General features: G+C 40.1%; 2 protein-coding genes across 5 annotated transcripts in view; one reads left to right on the top strand and one right to left on the bottom strand.

Annotated features, from left to right (window-relative positions):
- LOC140846847 (bromodomain adjacent to zinc finger domain protein 2B-like) overlaps window positions 1-3,428 on the top strand; it is a 102,433-nt gene extending 99,005 nt beyond the window's left edge. The window contains exons 25-28 of the mRNA XM_073224893.1: window positions 2,012-2,148; window positions 2,421-2,570; window positions 2,843-2,992; window positions 3,267-3,428. Coding sequence (XP_073080994.1) covers window positions 2,012-2,148; window positions 2,421-2,570; window positions 2,843-2,992; window positions 3,267-3,393 — 564 coding nt within the window. The 3' untranslated portion in view covers window positions 3,394-3,428. The remainder of the gene's footprint in view (window positions 1-2,011; window positions 2,149-2,420; window positions 2,571-2,842; window positions 2,993-3,266) is intronic.
- The window catches only part of LOC118967922 (doublecortin domain-containing protein 2-like), a 114,586-nt gene that overhangs the window by 32,919 nt on the left and 60,179 nt on the right, over window positions 1-21,488 (bottom strand). The window contains exon 3 of one of the 4 annotated variants that reach the window (XM_073224904.1): window positions 8,346-8,554. The exons of the other annotated variants lie outside the window; for them this stretch is intronic. Coding sequence (XP_073081005.1) covers window positions 8,508-8,554 — 47 coding nt within the window. The 3' untranslated portion in view covers window positions 8,346-8,507. Of the gene's footprint in view, window positions 1-8,345; window positions 8,555-21,488 lie in introns of those variants that run through there. 4 annotated transcript variants of the gene reach the window in all.

A 21,488-nucleotide genomic window follows, 5' to 3' on the forward strand; every position in this document is an offset into this window, starting at 1 on the left:
TGTACAAAAACAAATATGCGATGGTATGTACAATCTGATAGGTCCTGCTTAAGACATACTGAAGGTCCTCTGTGCTTTCTAACAAGTTAGAAAGGGTGCAAGGGAAATATCTGTCTAATAAAGTAATCAGGTAACTGAATAAAAGCTTGTTTTTAAAAGTGTATCTATGTGCACAATCTAATGAAGTAGTCTGACAAGCATCAATAATTAAAGAAAAAGAGACTTTACCACCATTTTGTAACAAAAGTCTTTGGATTCTGTGGTTTAAATTTCATGTTTTCTTACTGTGAGTATTGTTAGAAAATGATCTCAAGTAACATCTTAGTTCAAATAGGAACTAGAAGCTTTAGCTCATTATTCATGAAATGTTCTTTTTATGTAAGACAACTATTCAGTCTAACTTAGTCTTAATTAAATGGACTTTTTCCTCATATATTCAGCATTCTCTTTTCTCTTTGTTTTAATGATTTGGGAGTTCTAAAAGCTCAGTATATTTATGAAAACTCAATCAGATTTTGTTGAGTAAAAATAAACTAAATGGAGAAGAGACTTAGTAAAACATTTTAATTATTTCAATCAGTGACAAGAGGTAGTGATTCTTTGATATGATATGGGAAGGGTGTTAGATTTATAGTTTGCCATATTTTAATCCATTAAAATAACTCCTTAATTATGCATTTAACATCCCAGTAGAGAACCAAATAATTGTAATTGCTTAAAAGCAGTTTTTAAAAAATGTTGCTAAAAGAATCATGAAATCCTCAAGCAAATTGATACAAAATACTCTAAAGAAATGTTTTCCGACAAGTTCAGTTCAAGAATATAGGCAACATTTAATTAGGCCTAGACTGAATATCTAACTCCACATTCTAAGATTTTTTTTTTGAAGATTTCTTAACAGTCTGAGTAAGGAGTAAATAATTTTCTAAAAGAGGATAAATGCTGTTGTAGAGAATCAAAACACAAACCATATATTACCAGTGACCTTGCATATTTCTCTTCTTTGATCTATTATATTCATTGTAACTTTAATTCTCAAAATAGATGTTTATTTCCCAATTTCTAAATTGGAGGATGTTGGGAGGAGGGTGGGTACTCATTGTTACATTGATGTGCTGCCTACAAATTGTTAGACTGCATAAGGGCCACATTGGGGTTCGTTTGTTTTTTTCCATATACTTTCAGAGCTAGAATGACCTTACCAACTGAGTGACTTATCTTCTTCTACAGATAAGCAAACAGAGCCTCACAGATATTTTTTTACAAAGTTCCCTAGCTAATTACTGACAGAGCATAGCTGGCATTCATACACTTTAATTCCAGATATGACCTATTTTGTGCTATTTCTTTATTGTTTTCCCCAAAAACACATCTTTTTTTTTTCTCCTCATCTTTAATAACACTGCTTTGTTCACACCTGGGAACCACAAGTTTCTGGAACTCTCTTCGTAACAGCAAATGCTTTTTTGAGAAAAATAACAGTTCCCAGAAGATTTGACCGTTTATAAAAGACTTTTTTTCCTATTTGACACTTCATGAGCCTTCTTTTATGTTTTGGCTACCTTTTTAATAACCTCCTCAACTTTCTTATTAGTAATCTCTATATTTCTATGTATATTCACCTTTGTTCTTAATTATACTGTGCTCTAAAGGATAGTCTTTAAATTCATTCAATTAGTGACATACAATTCATTCAAAAGAATAGTATCTTTGATTCGTTCAAAGTCTAAAGGAAAACTGCTAAGTTCTGTAGCACCAAACATGGTGCCATGAGATCAACATCTTCAAGTTTTAAGAATCCTTTAGAGTTTTCATGCATCATTAGATTTTAGCCTAGTATTATCGGAGATCAAATTCACAGATCTCTCTTGAAAATAATAAAACTATCAACTTTATGGGTGAGAAAGAGTATTCTTTTTGTTTATTCTGTCAGAGTTTCATAATTTAAAATAATAGAATGTCTATAGACAGTTATTTTCCTATACCTCATATATTATTTTTTTAATTAAAGGCAAGTTCACTGAAAAGGGGCCGCAAAGACAGAAAAAGGAAAATAGAGGAAAACATCTGCGGTACTGGAGTAAAACAAGAAAGCTGTTCTCGTGGAAAGAAACTGAAACAGGACAACTCTGACCTGACGCTTGGCAGGTATTAATTCTGTTCCCCTGTCCTGTATGTTCATAACACCCCATTGTATTTGTTTAAAGACCGTCCACCATATTAAAGGTGACTTTTTGATCGTGTAAATAGGAACTTTCCTATGTAATGTAAACTCTGTACTATAAGTAAACGTATCCTTTCATCTTATTTTATGAATTAATTTGCATTGTCTTTACTTGAAAGAGAATGAAAGCTAAACTTTTACTAAAGGTAGATAACTCTAAAGCATGGATATTGATTTCAAACATTATTTTCTCTAGTACAAGCCTTACTAAAATGCAAACTCGTCTCAATAAAGACATGAAAAAAAGAGAAAGAGAGGAAAACACCTTCAGTAACTTACCAAACCAGCAAAGCTTTAATTCTGTAAAGAAAATGAAGCAAGACCACTCTGACCTGACTCTTTCCAGGTATAATTTTTGTTCCCCTGTCCTGTATATTCCTAACATCCCATTGTATTTGTTTAAAGACCGTCCACCATATTAAAGGTGACTTTTTGATCGTGTAAATAGGAACTTTCCTATGTAATGTAAACTCTGTACTATAAGTAAATGTATCCTTTCATCTTTTTTTATGAATTAATTTGCATTGTCTTTACTTGAAAGAGAATGAAAGCTAAACTTTTACTAAAGGTAGATAACTCTAAAGCATGGATATTGATTTCAAACATTATTTTCTCTAGTACAAGCCTTACTAAAATGCAAACTCGTCTCAATAAAGACATGAAAAAAAGAGAAAGAGAGGAAAACACCTTCAGTAACTTACCAAACCAGCAAAGCTTTAATTCTGTAAAGAAAATGAAGCAAGACCACTCTGACCTGACTCTTTCCAGGTATAATTTTTGTTCCCCTGTCCTGTATATTCCTAACATCCCATTGTATTTGTTTAGAAACCTCCCACCGTACTAAAAGTGACTTTATGACCATTTGTGTAAATAGGAATTTTCCTATGTAATGCCAACTCTGTACTATAAGTTAATGTATTCTTTCATGTGTTTTTATGAATTAATTTGCATTGTCTTTACTTGGAAGAGAATGAAAGCTAAACTTTTACTAAAGGTAGATAACCAAAGCATGGATATTGATTTCAAACATTACTTTCTCTAGTACTCTTACTGAAATGGACAGTCATAAAGATGCACAGCCTTTTGTAGAACTGCCGGAGTGCAGCACATGGAGTCGTCTGCGTTTCCGCCTCAGGAATGGAAGACACGTTTTTATTAAAAGTGTGTAAGCAGCTTTATAATAACATGTCTGATATCTGGGGGTCTCATCAACAAGAAATAAAGTGGTGTTAAACACACACAACACAGAGAACAGTCTTTCAAGAATGATCATTTTCTTTTAAACAAATACAATATCCCTGAAAAAAGGAAAGCTTGGTGTGCATATTGGCTACTTTGGGCTGGTGTTTTCATCACTGGTGGTACATACTCAGCAGGAGCAGCTGTGTAGGAAGTAGTGGGTATGGTATGAAAATGGCAGTTGGTCCAGTAATAATTGTCACTGTACATGTGTGTATCATTTGTTCTGTGACTGACTTGCACTCGAGGTGCCCTAGGTTGAGTATATCCTCAAACCCCTATCACAGTTCTCCTCAAATAACAAAAGTTTTCCTAAGCCTCTGCTACCGCACAATTACGAGTATACACAACATACTTCCATTCAGATGAATGAGGCTTTAACCTTAACCACCATCATTTTAGCCCTGATTGCTCTGTAAGTTATAGAACCCTGACCTACCCTCAAGTTTATATTCCGATTGCCATTCAAGTGGTGATCAATGAATGATGACCAGTGAGTGCTCTACTGTTAGACCCAGGGTATCATCAATTTGAAATAATATGTAGAGAAAAAAGTAATATTTATTTAGTTGTTAACCATAGTGAAAGTCAAGTGAAATTTATCTATGGGTATGAGGATATCTTGAACTCAGAAGAACTAAGTTATCATAAATGCACAATGATCTCTTTTCCTTGTTTCAACCTCAAAATGAAATTTGTTAAAAGCACTAATTTTAAAATGAGGGAATCTAATCTGCCTTTGGTACCTTAAGCACCCCCTCTGTGCTCCTTTTTTCCATTTCTTCCACCCCCAATACCTTTTCAAAAAATTTAAAATCTTATTCATTTAGCCTCTCATTAAATACATCCTCAACAAGGAAATCCGATATCAATCATTTACTCCTTATTGTAAGTTTTATTTGTGAGCTTCTTTCAACGTTATTTATATCTTAAGTATTTCCATTTAAGAAATGAAAGAAGTTTCTGTTGTTAAAATAATTTAATTTCAACTAGAAGTTAAGGGAGATATTTTAAGAGAATCAAAATTTCCAGAGAAATATGACCGTCGTACAACACAGGGAAACTAGTAGAGCCTTATCTACTAGGAATTTCACTAAGATCTCTTAGGCTTGCTTGGGCCATTTTATAACTCTGCCTTTAAAAAAGGACTTTTTTGGTATCACTAATCTACAGGTACATGAAGAACATTATGTTCACTAGGCTCCCCCCTTCACGAAGTCCCCCACACACACCCCTTCACAGTCACTGTCCATCAGCGTAGTAAGATGCTGTAAAATCACTACTTGTCTTCTCTGTTGTACAGCCCTCCCCTTGCACCCCCCCACTACACATGCTAATTGTAAGGCCCCCTTTCTGTTTCCCCACCCATCCTCCCCAGTCCCTTTCCCTTTGGTAACTGTTAGTCTGTTCGTGGGTTCTGTGATTCTGTTGCTGTTTTGTTCCTTCAGTTTTTCTTTGTTCTTATACTCCACATATGAGTGAAATCATTTGGTACTTGTCTTCCTCTGCCTGGCTCATTTCACTGAGCATAATACCCTCTAGCTCCATCCATGTTGTTGCAAATGGTAGGATTTGTTTTCTTCTTATGGCTGAATAATATTCCATTGTGTATATGTACCACATCATCTTTATCCATTCATCTACTGATGGACATTTAGGTTGCTTCCATTTCTTGGCTATTGTAAATAGTGCTGCGATTAAACATAGGTGTGCATCTGTCTTAAAAAAAGACATTTTTTTTTTAAACTTCAACTATATAAAAATTGAGGTAATTCCTCTAATTTTCTTGAGCTCTTCAATTTCTTTCCCCCATATATAGATAGCTTTAATGTCTTTCCAGTCAACCTTTTATATATTTATTTAGCAACATGTATCTTTAAAAATAGGTAGTGTCAAATGCTGGGCATAGAAGCCACAGGGCATAAATCTGTAAAGAAGTACAAAGCTAACCCTTTTGAAAAGAATATTGCTTCTCTCTCACTTACCAACTTTACATTTCCCTGTATGGCCCCGGAAGATGACTGGTTAGCCAGAGACGGGTAAGATTCCTCAAGGGAGGAACAACCTAAGACAGGCACAGTCGCAGGGGGGCCATCAGGTGAGAAATTGGGGATCAACTGGTGAGGCTTAGAACCTCACCCCCCGTTTTGAGAGAAATCTGCATCCGTGGATGTTTTGTTGCCCTTGTCTAGCCTGGATTAATACTTAGTCTATAGGCACAGACCTGATCATCTACATTTGCCCCCTTACAGCACTGTTATGTTTTCTGCCTTTATCTTGCATCTACCTACCACTTCAGCATTTTATTAAAAAAAAGAATAACGGAGAAATGTGGGATTCACATATAAATCAAGTATAAAAATCAAACGAATAATCATATCTGACTTCATTGTTTATAGTTCATGATGCATGGTCAAAACTGAAAGTTTCTGTGATATGACTGCCCTTGCACTGTTCACCATGTAAGAACTTGTTCGTTATGCTTCAGAAGATTGGAGACTGTTGAGAATTAGGCTTGGGGTTGATTAATGAGTGTGCATTGAGTCCCCTATTCAGAATTTTATTGTTAACAACCATTTGATCAATAAATGAGAGATGCCCTCTCAAAAAAAAAAAAAAAGTAGTTTCAGTGCCAAATGATTTCCCTCATTTGTGGAGTATAACAATGAAGCAAAACTGAAGGAACAAAAGACCACCAGACTCCAAGAAGGAGCTAGTGGTTACCAGAGAGGGGAGGGGTGGGAGAGGGGTGGTGGGAAGAGAGGGGAGAAGGGGGATCGAGGGGGTATTATGTTTAGCTACACATGGTGTGGGGGGTCACGGGGAAAATAGTGTAGCACAGAAGGCATATAGTGAATCTGTGGCATCTTACTACCCTACTGGACAGTGACTGCATTGGGGTATGGGGTGGGGGACTTGATACGAGTGAATGTAGTAACCACGTTGTGTTTTCATTTGAAACCTTTATATGAGTATATCAATAACCTTAAAATTTTAAAAAAATAGTGTGAAGAATATATGTACATGGAATGTTTTTAGACTTATCAGTTGCATTATACTATAAACCTCATTCTGTTTTTGTTTCAAGTTGAATAAAATATATAAATCTAGTTAATGACTTTGATGCTGCAAGGTACTCCATCACAGGGATATATCACATGTAACATCCAGGTTTCTCTAGGAATGCAAACTTAAGTTGCCTGCAGGTCCTTGTCACTGCAGTGACTTGTCATACATGTCATATGCAGACTCATGGGTAGAAGCCAGTTTCCAAAATGGTCCCAAATGATTCTCACCTTCTGGTATTCATGCCCTGGTGTAATCCTTTTCCACACTGTCACGGTTAGCCAGGATGACCAGCATAATATGGCAGAGTGACGGCAGGTAAATTCCCAGACTAGGTCATAAAATATGCTGTTGCCTCTACCTTGTTCCCTTGGGTCACTTGGCTCTCAGTAAGACCAACTACGGACAACCAAGAACTGTACCAACTTGGAAGCCATGTGACTGTGGCATTTTAGAAGTGGATCCTTCAGCCCAAGTCAAGCATTTGTTCAGGTAACTGGAGCCCAAGACAACATCTGGACTGCAACTTGCTGAGAGATCCTAAGCCACACAACCCAGAAAAGCTCCTCCTAAGGTTTATTTTATTTTTCAGTATAATTGGCATTCAGTATCCAATGACACGCATATCTCAGACAATGCCGGTTCAGTTCCACAGCACAACAAAGCATCTCAAGCAAGAAAGTGAAATGGATTTTTTGGTTTTCCAGTGCATATAAAAGTTACCTTCACACTATAGTCTCTTAAGTGTGCAAAAGCAACATTATGTCTAAAAGCCTGTGTACATAACTTAAAAAAACTTTATTGCTAAAAAATGCTAGCCATCATCTGAGCTTTCAGTCACTTGTGATCCCAGGTCACCATAACAAATACAATAATAATTTAAAAGTGAAATACCATGAGAATTACCAAAGTGTGACACAAACATGAAGTGAGCAAATACTGCTGGAAAAATGCCAATAGACTTGCTCAACTCAGGACTGCCACAAAACGTCAATGTGTGAAAACCATAGTATCTGCAAAGTGCAATAAAACAAGGTGTGCCCATAGTTTAGGGTGTATATCATAATGCTTCAATGTTTTTATATATTACAAAGTGATCTCCAAATGTCTAGTTACCATCTGTCACCATACAATTATTAGAATATTAGTATATTCCCTCTGCTGAACAGTACATCCTCATGACATGTATATTTTGTAAATGGAAGTTACCTCTTAATCCCTGTCACCTGTTTCACCTACTACCCACTGCTCCCTGCACTGGTAACCAACAGTTTGTTCCTTATATATGAGTCTGTTTTGTTTTACGTTTGTATTGTTTTTTTAGTTTCCACATACAAGTGAAATATGGTATTTGTCTGTGTCTGATTGATTTCACTTACCATATTACACTTTAGGTCCACCCATGCTGTCACAAATGGCAAGGTTCCATTCGTTTCTATTGGTGAGTAATCCTCCTTTGTGTAAATTTATCTTCTTTATCCAATTATCTACTGATGGATAATTCGGTGGCTTCCATATCTTGGCTATTGTAAATAATGCTGCAGTGAACATGGGGGTGCATATCTCTTTGAATTGGTATTTTGGATTTTCTTTTTTTAAGTTTTTGAGGGACTTCCATATTGTCTTCCTTAGTGGCTGCACCAATTTACGTTCCCGCCCACAGTGTACGAGGGTCAGGTGGTATCTCAGTGTGGTTTGGATTTGCTCCTGATGACTAGTGATGTGGAGCATCTTTCCATGGCCCTGTTGGCCATCTGAATTTCTTCTTTGGCCAATGAAGAAATTGGCCCATTCCTCTTCATATCCTCTGCCCATTTTTTAATCGGGTTATTTGCTCTTTGGGTGTTGAGGCTGTAACATTTCCAGAATATCTCGCCTGGCTTTAGTATATCTGCATATCAATAGGCAGTCAGAGGTGGAAAGAAGTATGGCTTTAGTGCATTTGCATCATTCCTCAGGGGTGAAGAGAAGTTCATCTTCATATCCATGTATAATTACCTGGGTAACTGGAGGGCTTATCTGTACCTGAGAGGTGAAAGGGAACCAGGGGTGTTGTGGCTGCTTGAGCAGAAAAGAAAGACGGCCTGGGACTGCAGTTTGTGAGCAATAAACGGGTTTTAAACTTTATTTCTCCATTTAACTGATTTTGGTTTTTAAGGGTATTTTGCCCCGGGATTTCCTTTCCCCAGACTTACCAATGGTCAATATAGTCTTTTGGTATTTAAGCTAACACATTAGAGATCAGCAAGGTGATAATCAGCAGGCAAGTCATTACATGATTAGGGAATTAGACCAAACCTCTGTGACAAACAGATTACAGCTTGACCCGAACATCATAATTTTCTACCACAAACAATCTAACAAATACCATTTCCTATGATAAACATCCCTGTCTTGAGGTGGACACAGTAAGAAAACCCAAACCTTTCAATATTACCTAGAAATTTCTGTCCCAACCAAGGAGAGTTATAAACACATTTTAAAAAATGAAAACATACAAAATAAGTATAGATTCAATTTAAAATACTTAGTACCAGGATATGTACGTGTTTGCTAAATCTCTCGTCTTTCTAAGTGAAGGCTAATGGTTATTAAGTACTTAACAATCTCAAAAGCAATAGCTTCCTCAGAGGCCCCTGCTATTGATATCGTCTCATTTTAACTTTCAAGGCTAAGTTCAAGATACCTGATGCTTATAATTTTCTTAATCCACTTAATGACATAGAGAAGTTTATTTGGATGTGAACATTACATTAGACAGTTTTTGATTATTCAGCTAAATATCAGGTAACATTTCCTCACAGTGGTAATAAGGAGAGTGGAGAGGAAAGTTGGAGTGATGGATACATTATGGCATAGACTGTGGTGATGGTCATGGATGTAGATTTACAACTCAGGCTGTACACATGAAACATGTACAGCTTTCTGTGTGTGTATCAATCACACCTTCATAATGTTTTTGTTTTTTTTTTAAAGAGCCATTTTTAAAAAGGTGCTTGTAAAGTAACAAGGTTTGCTTCACTGAATAGACAAATGGCCTTGCTGGAGGGCTGGAGAGAGGATGTCTAAAACTGCATCCACTTACAAGGGTCAGAACGTACCAGCCCAAGGCTGCATGGCACCAACAAGGGGCCTTGGCCTTATTTCTGGATGCTGGTGACTTAAGAGTCCTCCTTGTTTCTCCCCACCCCTATATACCTGTTGTCACTGGGACCACTGAAATTGGATTTAGGGAGAATTACAATCCTGTTTCCTTCTTATGGCTGAATAATATTCCATTGTGTATACGTACCACATCTTTATCCATTCATCTACTGATGGACACTTAAGTTGCTTCCATATCTTGGCTATTGTAAAAAGTGCTACGATAAACATAGGGGTGCATATATCTTTTTGAATCTGAGAAGTTGTATTCTTTGTGTAAATTCCAAGAAGTGGGATTCCGAGGTCAAATGGTATTTCTGTTTCTAGTTTTTATTGCTTTCCTCAATGGCTGAACTAGTTTACATTCTCACCAGCAGTGTGGGAGGGTTCCCCTTTCTCCACATCCTCACCAGCATTTGTTGTTGTTTGCCTTTTGGATGGTGGCCATCCTTACTGGTGTGAGGTGATACCTCATTGCGGTTTTAATTTGCATTTCCCTGATGATTAGCGACATGGAGCATCTTTTCATGTGCCTGTTGGCCATCTGAATTTCTTCTTTGGAGAACTGTCTCTTCATATCCAATGCCCGTTTGTTAATCAGGTTATTTGCTTTTCAGGTGTTGAGGCGTGTAAGTTCTTTATATATTTTGGGTGTTAACCATGGGTTATTCACTTCTGATGCCCCTGCCACCTCCCACTTCTCTCCTGTCCAGCCCAATACCTTCAGGGAGTGAGGAGTGGGTGCCAGTGGGCATGGCACCCTCTGCTGGGGCCCAGTATCATGAGTTTGCAAATGTAAAATAAAAGAATGAATGAATGAATGAATCTCCGGTATTTTCTTTTTACAATTTAAATTAACATCCTTCCAAATTCATAAAAATAGGGGTGTTTTTAAAATACAAACACCAGGAAAAAGTATTCCACATCTGTTAATTTCTATAATAATACAAAACATTTTTTTCATATTCAAATTGCATTTTATGTCCTTAAATAATATTTTATACATTTGTTCATATAGGCACTGTATTTTTGTTACATTTATTCCTAAGTGTTTCTCCCAATTAAAAAAAAATTCAAACCTACAGAAAAAAGGAACACCTCATTTACCCTTCATCCTGGACTGATCAGTTGTTCACATTTTGCCATATTTGCACACCCTCTCTCTCTTTCTCTTACAAAGCATTTGAAAGTAAGTTTCCAAAACTGGATCACTCCACTCCTAAAAAATTCTGCATGTGCTAAAAGTGTAAGATAAATTTTAGCCAGAATAAGCAGGCAAAGAGAGGCAACAAAGGGCCAGGTAGTTTATTTGAGTGCAACTCCTGGGTGATGTTCCGCGGTCTGGGTATTACAGGCCGGGGAAGTCACACCCGGTCAGGGAGGTGGGGGCTTGTAAGGGGTTAGGTGGGGGAGGAGTGGGCAAGCTATCCTAGGGGGCGTGGAGAGGTATGATTGGCTAAAGGTAACATAATAGACTAGAAACTTTTTTTCCTTCCAAGAGGGAGGAGGCTGACATCCACATCTTAGTTGGCACATCAGAAAGATGGAATTCAGGGAGAGCTGTCCCCTTTCCATATAAGGCACGGACCTTGGGGTCTGGTCTGTTCTCCCTCTATGGCATCTCTCTGTTCTGTTTGCATGTCCTTGTTTTTCCTTCCTCCAGCCTAACATTATACACTTGAAACCAATATAATATTGTATATCAACCATAGTCTAATTTAAAAAAAAAGGGACTTTAACTCTGAGGTAATAATGGGCAGAGGAGGATTTTTAAAAACTCATTTGTGGCATTCTAACACTGCTTTATTTATTAATGTCATAGCTGCAGGAAATGGAATGTCCACTGCTACTAGAACTCCAGTCAGACACTAAATAAACCATGACAAGCCTAGAGATAGAAAGAAAAGTCAAATGTTATAAAAAGAAACCTTGATTATAAAGGAATGCCAGTGATGCCGGGGTTCTTGTTCATGAAGCCAAAGAATGAGCTTCACAAACACTCAAGGTAGGAGAGCAAACTACAGGCTTTTATTGAGAAATAAAGTGAAAGAATAGAGCTCCTGGCTCACACCAGGAGGGGATAAGAGCCCATAGTGGTGCATTGTCTAGGGGGTTTTATAGGCAGTTGAGGATTTTTCGAGAACACGAAAAAAACTTAGGGGTGTGGACTTGCATCACCTGCCCTGTCCTCAAGGTGGGCTGGGTCACAGTCTGATTGCCACGGTTGACAGCAGAGTCACGGGTTATGCTGAACACTCAGACATTCCAGGCCACGTTGGTCCTGGCCTTTTGACCTTTAACTGATCTCACTGAAGATGTCTGTATTCTTAGGCATCTTTCGCTCGAGAATTAGTGTGACCTTGACTTTGCATAACACTTAACAGTTTCAATGGGGACTTTTTTGCCCACTGTTAGGTTGCTCTGACTGTAAATATTCTGTCCTGCTTTTCCCGGAGGACTCACCCTACTCTGACTACACCCACCATCCCTGTCTCAGCAGTATCGTTCCACAGAACTTATTTTCAGCAGAACTTTTTCTTGTTGGAGTCACCTAATTTCCTGCAGAGCATACCACACTCTATAATTGATCTTTGTAATGGCGACCCTAAGGATCCACACTCTTAATTTTTTTTTCTACAGCATCAAGGAAAACTTAAATTATGTTTATTATGATTTCTACCTTCCTCTATCAATCAAAATTCTTGGAAAGTCTTTAAAGTATACTTGGATAATCTATTAATTGCAGTGGAAAATGAGAAAGAGTGCCATCATGAGTAGGCTAAAACTGAGAAATTCTTGAAAGAGAGAAAACAGACAGGGGTCACATTTATAGAGAAACAAGTCTAGAGGGAACCTTCTCCAAAACGGGCAAGAGAGAACTTCTATAAAAGTGTAGGGCACATCCTGGAGGAATAAAGTTACAAGGAGAGGCCCTCAGGGACAATCAGGTGATTCAGGAGCAAGGATGCTTGGAGCAGATGGACCAGTTTCTGCTTGGACTGGAGCAACAGACAACAGTGACCTTTGCTGTAAGGAGAAATCAAAACACTGTTGGTTCTGGGGATCAAGAGACAGGGAAGTTCCCCCAAAGCTAATGAACTTACCTGTAAACTACCAAAATAGTTTTTCTAATACTATTGGAGTAGTATCACCTTCTCCCCCATAGTACTGATCAGCAAGCTTGTATCCATAAACAAAGATCCTCAAAAGCACAGAGAGACAAAACAGAAAATCACTACACATTTGAGGAAACACCCCATGAAAGAAGAAATGTAATAAAAAGAGCTAACACTTAAGGAAGCAGTTAATAGAGCAAGCAGGAAAGCCTCAAAAATGAGTATAATGGTATCCTTAAAAAGATTAAAAAGGCCGTTTGTGATCATTAGAAAGAAATAACACAAGTTCTGGGAAATGAAAAGCAGTTCACGTTCCTCCGCTACCGCCCCCTGCTGCCGCCCGGTGCTCACTGGGGTCATTTGTTGTACATCATCTACTTCTTTTAATGGAGCAGCTGAGGCGGGGCTGGTGCACACCCAGGCCAACAAAAAGCTCCAGGAAGCAGTTAAAAGGCAGAGCGGTTTTTTCAAAATAACATCTGATAGCATTAACCCCCTTTGTATAAAACTGTTTAATGATTTACAGATACTCTGAAGACAACACAAAGTTGTTGGCATAGGCCTGAAGCTGCTGCCTGAGCCAGCTGCTCTCCTCCTCCGTCCGAGCTTGCCGCAGGCTCCTCTCAGCCCCTCTGCCCCTCTGCCCCTCTGCCCCTCACACTCTCTGCTGGGCCTCCCTGTATTGCATCTTCTACCTGCAAAACATTTCTCCTCTTCAGTGAAGTGAGCTTCTACTCTCAGTCCTCAAATCAGTCATACTTAAGAAAAACAGTTCCCTGAGATCTGTATTTGGGTCACACCTTCCTGTTATTTATTCCTGTGTACCTATTTTGAGAACATTTATTAAAGTTTTGCTTTTTAAATATCTACATGACTATAAACATTCAGAGGCTGGCTGTGTATCAGGTCTGTTTTTATTCATCATTATATCCTAGCGTTCACTAGAATACCTTGGTTTTTGTTGGATGAAATAACGAAATAACATTCCAAAATTCCTGTACATTCTCAGAATTAAAACATCCCAGGACTCGACATGTTCCATAATATTAAAAAGTAGCTTTATATATTGAGACATTAAACAGTTTCAAAATCATATATAATACATGTTTGATAAATGATGGTTGCAAAATAACTTTTTCTAATCTCTACTGAAAAACGAGGATGGGAAAGATCATTAGACTGAAGTGGCTTTAACGTATTAGTAGCTCATGTAAGCAAACCAAAACCCAAGCTTCAGGGTTAAGAAATGAAATTCTAAGGATAACCAATCACAAACATCCAAGTGGGCTTTCCCAAATAACACAACCACTTAAGTTATAACCGAAGAATTTCCTTGTTCTCTTTCTGCCTCCTCTATAAAAGTCTTTCCAACAGCTGCTTTTAGTGGAGTGCTCCCAGCCACTTCTAGGCTGTGCTGCCGAATTTGAATGCATTTTTGCTAATTATTATGAGGCAAATATCTTTCTAAGCATATCACAGGTACATTCATTTAATGCCCATAACAGCTTTATGAAGTAATTATGAAAGTTACTTGCATTTTATATATTAAAAATCGAGGTACTCTAAAGTCCACAGATAGCAAGTGGTGGTAGCAAGATTCAGACATGGCAATCTGACACCAGACGGCTTTACCACACTACTAACGGCACGCTTTCCACTGTGCAAGTCATGGCACAGTGGTGGATTGTGCCATCAGTTTAATGGGCTATAACGAGTACTTTTTTAAACAAAAGAAAAGGAAACAATAGATTGTGATGCCAGGGACAGCTTCGTGTGCATGTGGCCTGTGCGGTCTCTGTGGAGGGCCCCTCACCTGGTCAGTACTCTGCTGTCACCACCCAGAAAGTCTTAGTAATTTTGTCTCTAAACTTGGGTTTTGTACGTGAAGCCCAGTGAGACAACAGGCATGCTCTTGAGGAGAGAATACAAGCATGGTAAGCATGCCCATGGTCCCCTGTCACCCCAGTCACACACAGTGTTTGTGGTGTCCCGTGAGTAAAGAGTTCAGGTGGACCCACGATGCATGGGAGTTCGTCAAGACTCAACCTGAGTGCAGGCGAGCACGTGATGTCTGTGAGCAAGAGGCGGTGGAGTCACTGGCGGTCCCTGGAGGCCACACTTTCCACCAAAACCAGATCTTGCCTCAAAGGAAGAAAGAAGGCAGTGGTTTCTAAGAAAGGGGAAAGGCCATGGGTAATCCTGTCCTAGTCTTGCTCACTCTGCTACTGCCCTGTAGTAGTCACTTCTGCTGGAAATGATGACGCAGAAAGAAGGCAATGCAGAGAGGCCCGCGGTCCCTTTTCTTTCTCGTCCTCCCTCACCCGTCTCTTTGCCCAAGGCAGAGCATGATGGCAGAACGTGTGCAATACACAGCTGAGATAGTTTTATACAGTATTTTCACCCTCTAATATTAGTGAGTGAAATGCACGTGCAGGTATGAGCCAAGAAATGCAAATTGTGTAATTTTGGTGATCACACATAGACGTTCAATGTTCTTACACTTTGCATTTGAAACTGGCATTACACAATATAAAGGCAAGTGGTAAAATTCATCTGAAAAAAATATATTTTTATTTAATTTTTCTTTATTTAGAATAGCAATAATAGCAAATAAAAACACCGTGACAAGTCAAGAAAGAGAAAGACCATAAAGAAAGGGAAAAGTGTATATTTTAGGACCTTTAAGAGCACTTTTTTCCTGCTTTTTTGAAGAAAGAGCCCCACATCTTCATTTTGCACTGGATCCTTCAAATTATATAGTCAGACCTGTGCTGTACAACAAAGGGTAACTATTATTTCACAAAACTTGTTTCATGAAATATATAGTAAGCATATGTACTGGATCGCAATGTGGATTTTTATGTACATGGGTCACAAGAAGTTTAAAAACCCTATTTCCTTGCCACCCTGAGAAATAATCAACTTATAAGGGCAACACTGCTTCCTGAATCCTGCTCCCAGTTGTGCTCCAAGCTCCTGTGCCCAGTTTCTAAAGACCCTCATGATTGGGCCTGACTTCAACATTCCAACAACAATCTCACAGCCCTACGACTAGACCCTTCAGGCCAGAGGAAGCACAACGGTTCTGGCTTCCTGCCCTCCCCTCTCGAGCCCCCTCAAGGCACCCGGCTGCTGCCACCCCTGTGCCTTTACTCAGGCAGTCTCTGCACAGTCACAGTGCCTGTCCGTTCTTCCCGTCAAGTGCATCTCAAGGACCACTTCCCCGAAGTCTCACTTCTCTGCAGTATTTCTACTCTCTGTCCCCATAACAGTATACATTATAGACAATGTAGATATTGTCACACAGAGAATATGAGATGGGTTCATCCTCACTTCTCCAAAAGCCCACTGCATGTGACACAGAAGGGCTACACATGGCAGTCAGTACATAGCCAGGAGGGGGAGAAGTCACCTAGTTCTTTCGAATGCCTATGATGCATGCAGAGTGTCCTCCGCACAATTGCACTGTGAAGTAGGTGTTTTTAACCTACTTTATGCATGAGGAACCTGAGGATTAAATGACTTGCCCAAGGCCACCCAGAGACAGGATCAAGGCCCAGGCTTCCCCCTCCATGGTCACAGAGAGAGAGAGGCCCTTGAAAGGACACCCACCTTTGAAGAAGCATCGCCTCCATTAAGGTAGTGATCTGCAAGTCACACAGTTAGGTGAGACTTGGACAACTGTTCCCAGAGGACAGCCACTTTCCTTTTTAATTTCCAGGCTGCCTTCCTAGTTACAGATGAGAAGTAACAAAAAAGGGAATGGTGGGTTGGGGAGGTGGACGGGCATACATGGGAGGGTGAGCAGTTTTGAGATCATTTTAGGGAAACAAAAAGAAAGTACTCTCAAAAATTGTGGAACAGTGGAAGAAATTAGAGTTTGCAAGAACAAAGGAGAACAGAGGGCTGTCGATTCAAAAGACTTTGCTGACTTGGGCATAGAAGACACGCCCGCATGAGTCTGAATCTGGTGTGTGCCTTGGAGGGAGCTGGAGAAATAAAATTCACCTGTTCATGGATGGGAAGTGGGGGAACCTATCTTGAGTTTTTCTTTAAAAATGTTAGCCTATTATTCAATTTTCTACCCATCTTTTAGGGTAATCCTTCCTACAGATGAGTAAAACTATATTTTTCCCTAACTTAGAGTTTCACTGTTGGAATCCTTCCATATAAAAAGCATAATTGCCAAAATAACCACAGGTTTAATACCTGATTATATCAGAAATCCCAGTGGGAATAAAAATGTTAATGCAGGATATGAGTGTAACATGCACTAATGCACAGCATGAGAACATCCTTAAGATTTCATTCTCAGCTCAAAAGTGAAAAGAGATTTAGTTCCAGGGTAAGGAAATTCTGAAAAGCCATCTGTTTACCTTAGATGTTCGTAAGCCTATGTATATTATTATTCATTGAAAGAACAGTTAAAAATAAGGAAAGATAATGAGTTGAGCTACAGATATAATAATAGTATATTCATAAGGCAGGAAAATAAGATAGGATAAAAATAAAATCGATGAAAAAGTTGAATAACTTTAAACAGTGAAATCACAAAGTTCCATCATAAAGCTATTTTTATTCCCAATCATATTTATTTACTGTAATCTTGTCCTTTTTTTTGGGCAAAAGGTGAAATTTTATGGGAAAAAAAGGACTGATTAAATCGTCTATTTTCATTATGGGCATGTGTGTATAAAAAACCAATATACTCAATTCACAGTCACAATATAGGTTAGTCACAGGGATGGTAGTACAGCATGGAGAATATAGTCAATGATTCTGAAACACCTTTTTACTTTGACAGTAACCACACTAGATGGGTAAGGATTTGATAATGTGGGCAAACACTGTTGAACCACACATTGTACATTTGAAACCAACATAAGATTGTGTATCAACAATACTTCAATTAAAAAATGTATCTTGAACTGAGTAAAAACTTAAAAAATCAACATATTCTTTTTCAAAAATAGGTAGCTAAATGAATTTGGCACGTTAATGAATTCCACAGTTGGGTTTAATGGAATCTGACAAACCTCTATTAGAAAACTTTTAGAAAAAGCTTTTAAGCAAAGCCGGAGCCCATAGGCCACTGACACTGTGTCTAGGTGAGCTGCCTTCACCATGAAAGCTAAGCTGAGATCACTCACTCAGCCCACAGTCCACTTCTACATTCAAATGTGTGGCCTGTTCTCAGACGCATTTTAAGCTGCACATCTAACACTAGGGGATGGAACCATGCACAGCGGTCTTGTGGGTCACAAAGGAAGCAGAGGGGAGGCGGGCATCTCCGCACGCCCGTGGGCAGGGCTGACTCTAGGCCAACACAGGAAGCCCTTCATTGCTCCTGCCCAACTCAGCAACCACAAAAGTATCTTTTGTGTACCAAGCATCCTCTCTCACTTTCCCAATTTATGTATGTTGCAAAATACATGGAGGTTGCAACAATTCTGCCTTAACTTTGGAAAGGCCTTTGAATTGCCAGAGATGGTACACACTATCAAATTGGGAACTTAAGAAATAAACGCATATAGAAAAAAATCACATTAAACAATCTATGTAAATGTTTTGCACATCTGACATAGTCCTTGAATTTATGAACCTGCCAAAAGAAACTGGAAGTTGTATTGCATAGGCATCCTGCCAACCAGGCATGTTATAAATTACCCTGTGTCTGAGGATTTGGGCAATACTTTCCAGACTTGCCTATGTAACCACCAAACTGGCACTCAGAAGGGGAAGCAAAACTGACAGAAAATGGTCAAGACTACCATTCATTGAAAGAGTTTAAGAGAAAACATGCTCTTAAACTTCACTGTATTGAGCTTTTCCTCAAATAAGAAGTCAAAGTGAAGAACTGCTATTTCAAATGGATTCAATGACTTTTATCTGACCATCGCCCTTCCTCTTAACATGGAAGGTTGAGACAGTCTGGATCACGTGCAGATGCCCACCCAGCACACACATTCCCACCGACCGTCTCAGGAAAGGAAAGAGAGTGCAGGGAGGTTTCTCCGCGATGGGAAGAGGCAGCAGGGACCCGGCATGGCGTCATCAGAGCTCACTGGGACAAGCCCCAGCCCGGCTCCACCACTTCCAAGCCCATCCGTGAGTTTGTGCATCTATGCCCATGCTCACTGGGCACGAGCTCTGTACCAAGCCCTGCAGCTGCTCTTGGGTGCTGAAGACACAGAGAATAAGACAGGTCTTGCCCTTCAGAGAGGGACGGTGGATGCAAGTCCACACAGCCGCTGTTCCAGGGGCTGACAGATTTCTACTTGGGGCTCACCAGTGCACAGGGGATAGAGCCTCAAACACCCCAAAAGGGCGTGGGGGGTGGGGCCTGAGCTGATGGGAAAGAGCAGAACAAGCTTTTTAAAATGGAACTAAATGTTTATACCATTTCAGTTTGATGTGCAATGGTAATTAGGTTGTCAGTAGGTAACTGCTGAGTGTCTGCTGCCTGATGAACAACTTACCAAGTGTGATGGAACCAGAGCAGGAAGCAGAGGCAATGACCATGTCTGTCCCTGGCCAAGAGAAGTGTGCACACATATGCTGAGTGTACAGAGCAGTGCGCATCTAGACACATGTACTCATGTACAGACATCTCACTGTGAAGAGGGACAGAAAGTCCACAGAGGAGAGCCAAAGACCACAACTGCAAGGTCAGCTGACCACGCTGAATATGCAGCTGGCTCCCCTTCTCAGTGAGTCCCGACACGGGCCAGACAGTCAGGTCATTAAGGCTTCCTTTGAATGGCATGGACCTCCGAGTGTTGACAAGCCCATGATTTACTTAGGTATTCTGTAGATTACATAAGGAGAGCCTTAGGAAGCAGTGCCTATGGGATCTCACACACACACACACACACACACACACACACACACACACACACACACGATAAATGTATTCTGAGATGAAAGCCCTTCGGTAGGGCTGAAATTCCTCTTTCTTTTTTAATTTGACTACCAAATTCAACCTAAAAATTACTCCCCAAAAATCCTGGCAATTAATTTCTTGCATTAAAATCATGTGCTCCCATTAATACCAGAGCCGGAGAGTGTCTAACACCAAATCAAATGCAGCAATTCTCCGAATTCCACTGCACACTGAGAAACATCTACATCTAGTATTTCAGCCGCTTGCCTGTCTCCTACCATACCATTTTCTATTGCTTACAGTCTCAGTCACCAATTAGTCAAGTATTTATTCTTTATCACATGTGTGTTTGTCATTATACAAGGATAAAAAAGTGTAACACATAATAATTGCCTGACAAATAGTTTGCCTTCTAATTGGAAGTGAACATCCACTGACTGACAGACTTTTGATAACTCCCTCCCACCCTCCACCGCCCAGGTACCATGTTAGCATTCAGGATGCAAAGATAAAGAAAATTTTGACAGTCCCCAGCCTCAAACGGATCATGTTCCCAATAAATAACATTTAAACATTATAACATAATGACATTATAATAGCTATCATAATGAAAGTATGTAAAGAGCTAATGAAACCCTAAAAAAAGAGTGATTATTTCTGACTGAGGGCTTAATGAAGATTCATGGAGACTGAACTCTGAGCAGACTCTTGGAAGGACATTCCCCACACATAAGCGTGAGCAACAAAGACCAGAGCAGACCCGGCAAGACACAAACTGTGCAAACGGGGCCCCACTCTGCTGAGTGAGGGGCCGCTGAGGCTTCTAAGGCAGGGTCATGATCATGCCTATCTCAGAAAACCTGTGACAAGAATAGATTAAAGGGAACAAGACAGAAGGCAAAGAACTCATGAGTGGGAATGCTTACACGTAGATAAAATATGGCCTGGGGCAGGGGCAGTGGGGTCTAGCGCTGGAAACCAAGTCCAGGTGTCTGCTGGAAATGGACCAAACATCACGCAGCGGGATGCAGCAAGCAAGACACACAGCTGCAAGAGGACTCAGCTCCTTGGACACGTCAGCGGGTGTACCAGGAGGATGTATCTGGAGAGGATCCACAAAGAAGTTTACTTTAGAAAAGTTTGAAAATCTTGTGACATCAGGGGAGGTATGCAGGAGGCAGCTGGGATGCAGGGCCAACGTTCCAGGGAGAGGTGGAGGCTGGGGACACAGCACAGAGCCTGTGACCTAACTGAGGGACAACTCTGTGACAGAGGGCCGGACAAGACGGCTGATCTTTCTTTTCAGAGTGAGAAGGAACTGAGAGGAAGAGGAGCAAGCTGCAGACAGCAATACCACGGCACCCAGAGGGAGAGCACTGGAGAAGGCGGCAGGGCACCCGCAGACGAGCAGCTGACGCACAGGGCCAGCCAGGCAGGACGCTGCCCGGACACCCTCCTAAAGACAAGCCTCTGCGTGAGACGCCAGTTTGGTGACTCAGTACGTAAATGTGAAAGGTCAAGATAAGAGGGGGCGGGGTTATAAAGTGCTTCCCCAGGCCTTCAGAGTTTGTGCTATGAAAGAGAAAGAAGAGTTAAAAGGAAGAACAGAGAACTGGAGAATTAGGGATCGTCAAGGGACCTAAGTAAAGAGGCCACCCTTGCTGGATTAAAGGGCTGAGGGGTAGTGGGAGATGAAGCAGGACCAGCCGGAAAGGCTACAGGAGAGCCTGCGTCCAGCAGGGATGTTGGCACCGTCCTGGGTCTGGCCATAGCTATGCCCACAGGTCCCATCTTCCAGGAGTTCCCTGCTCTGTAC

Source organism: Manis javanica, chromosome 16 (assembly GCF_040802235.1).
Source record: "Manis javanica isolate MJ-LG chromosome 16, MJ_LKY, whole genome shotgun sequence".
Taxonomy (NCBI): Eukaryota; Metazoa; Chordata; class Mammalia; order Pholidota; family Manidae; genus Manis; species Manis javanica.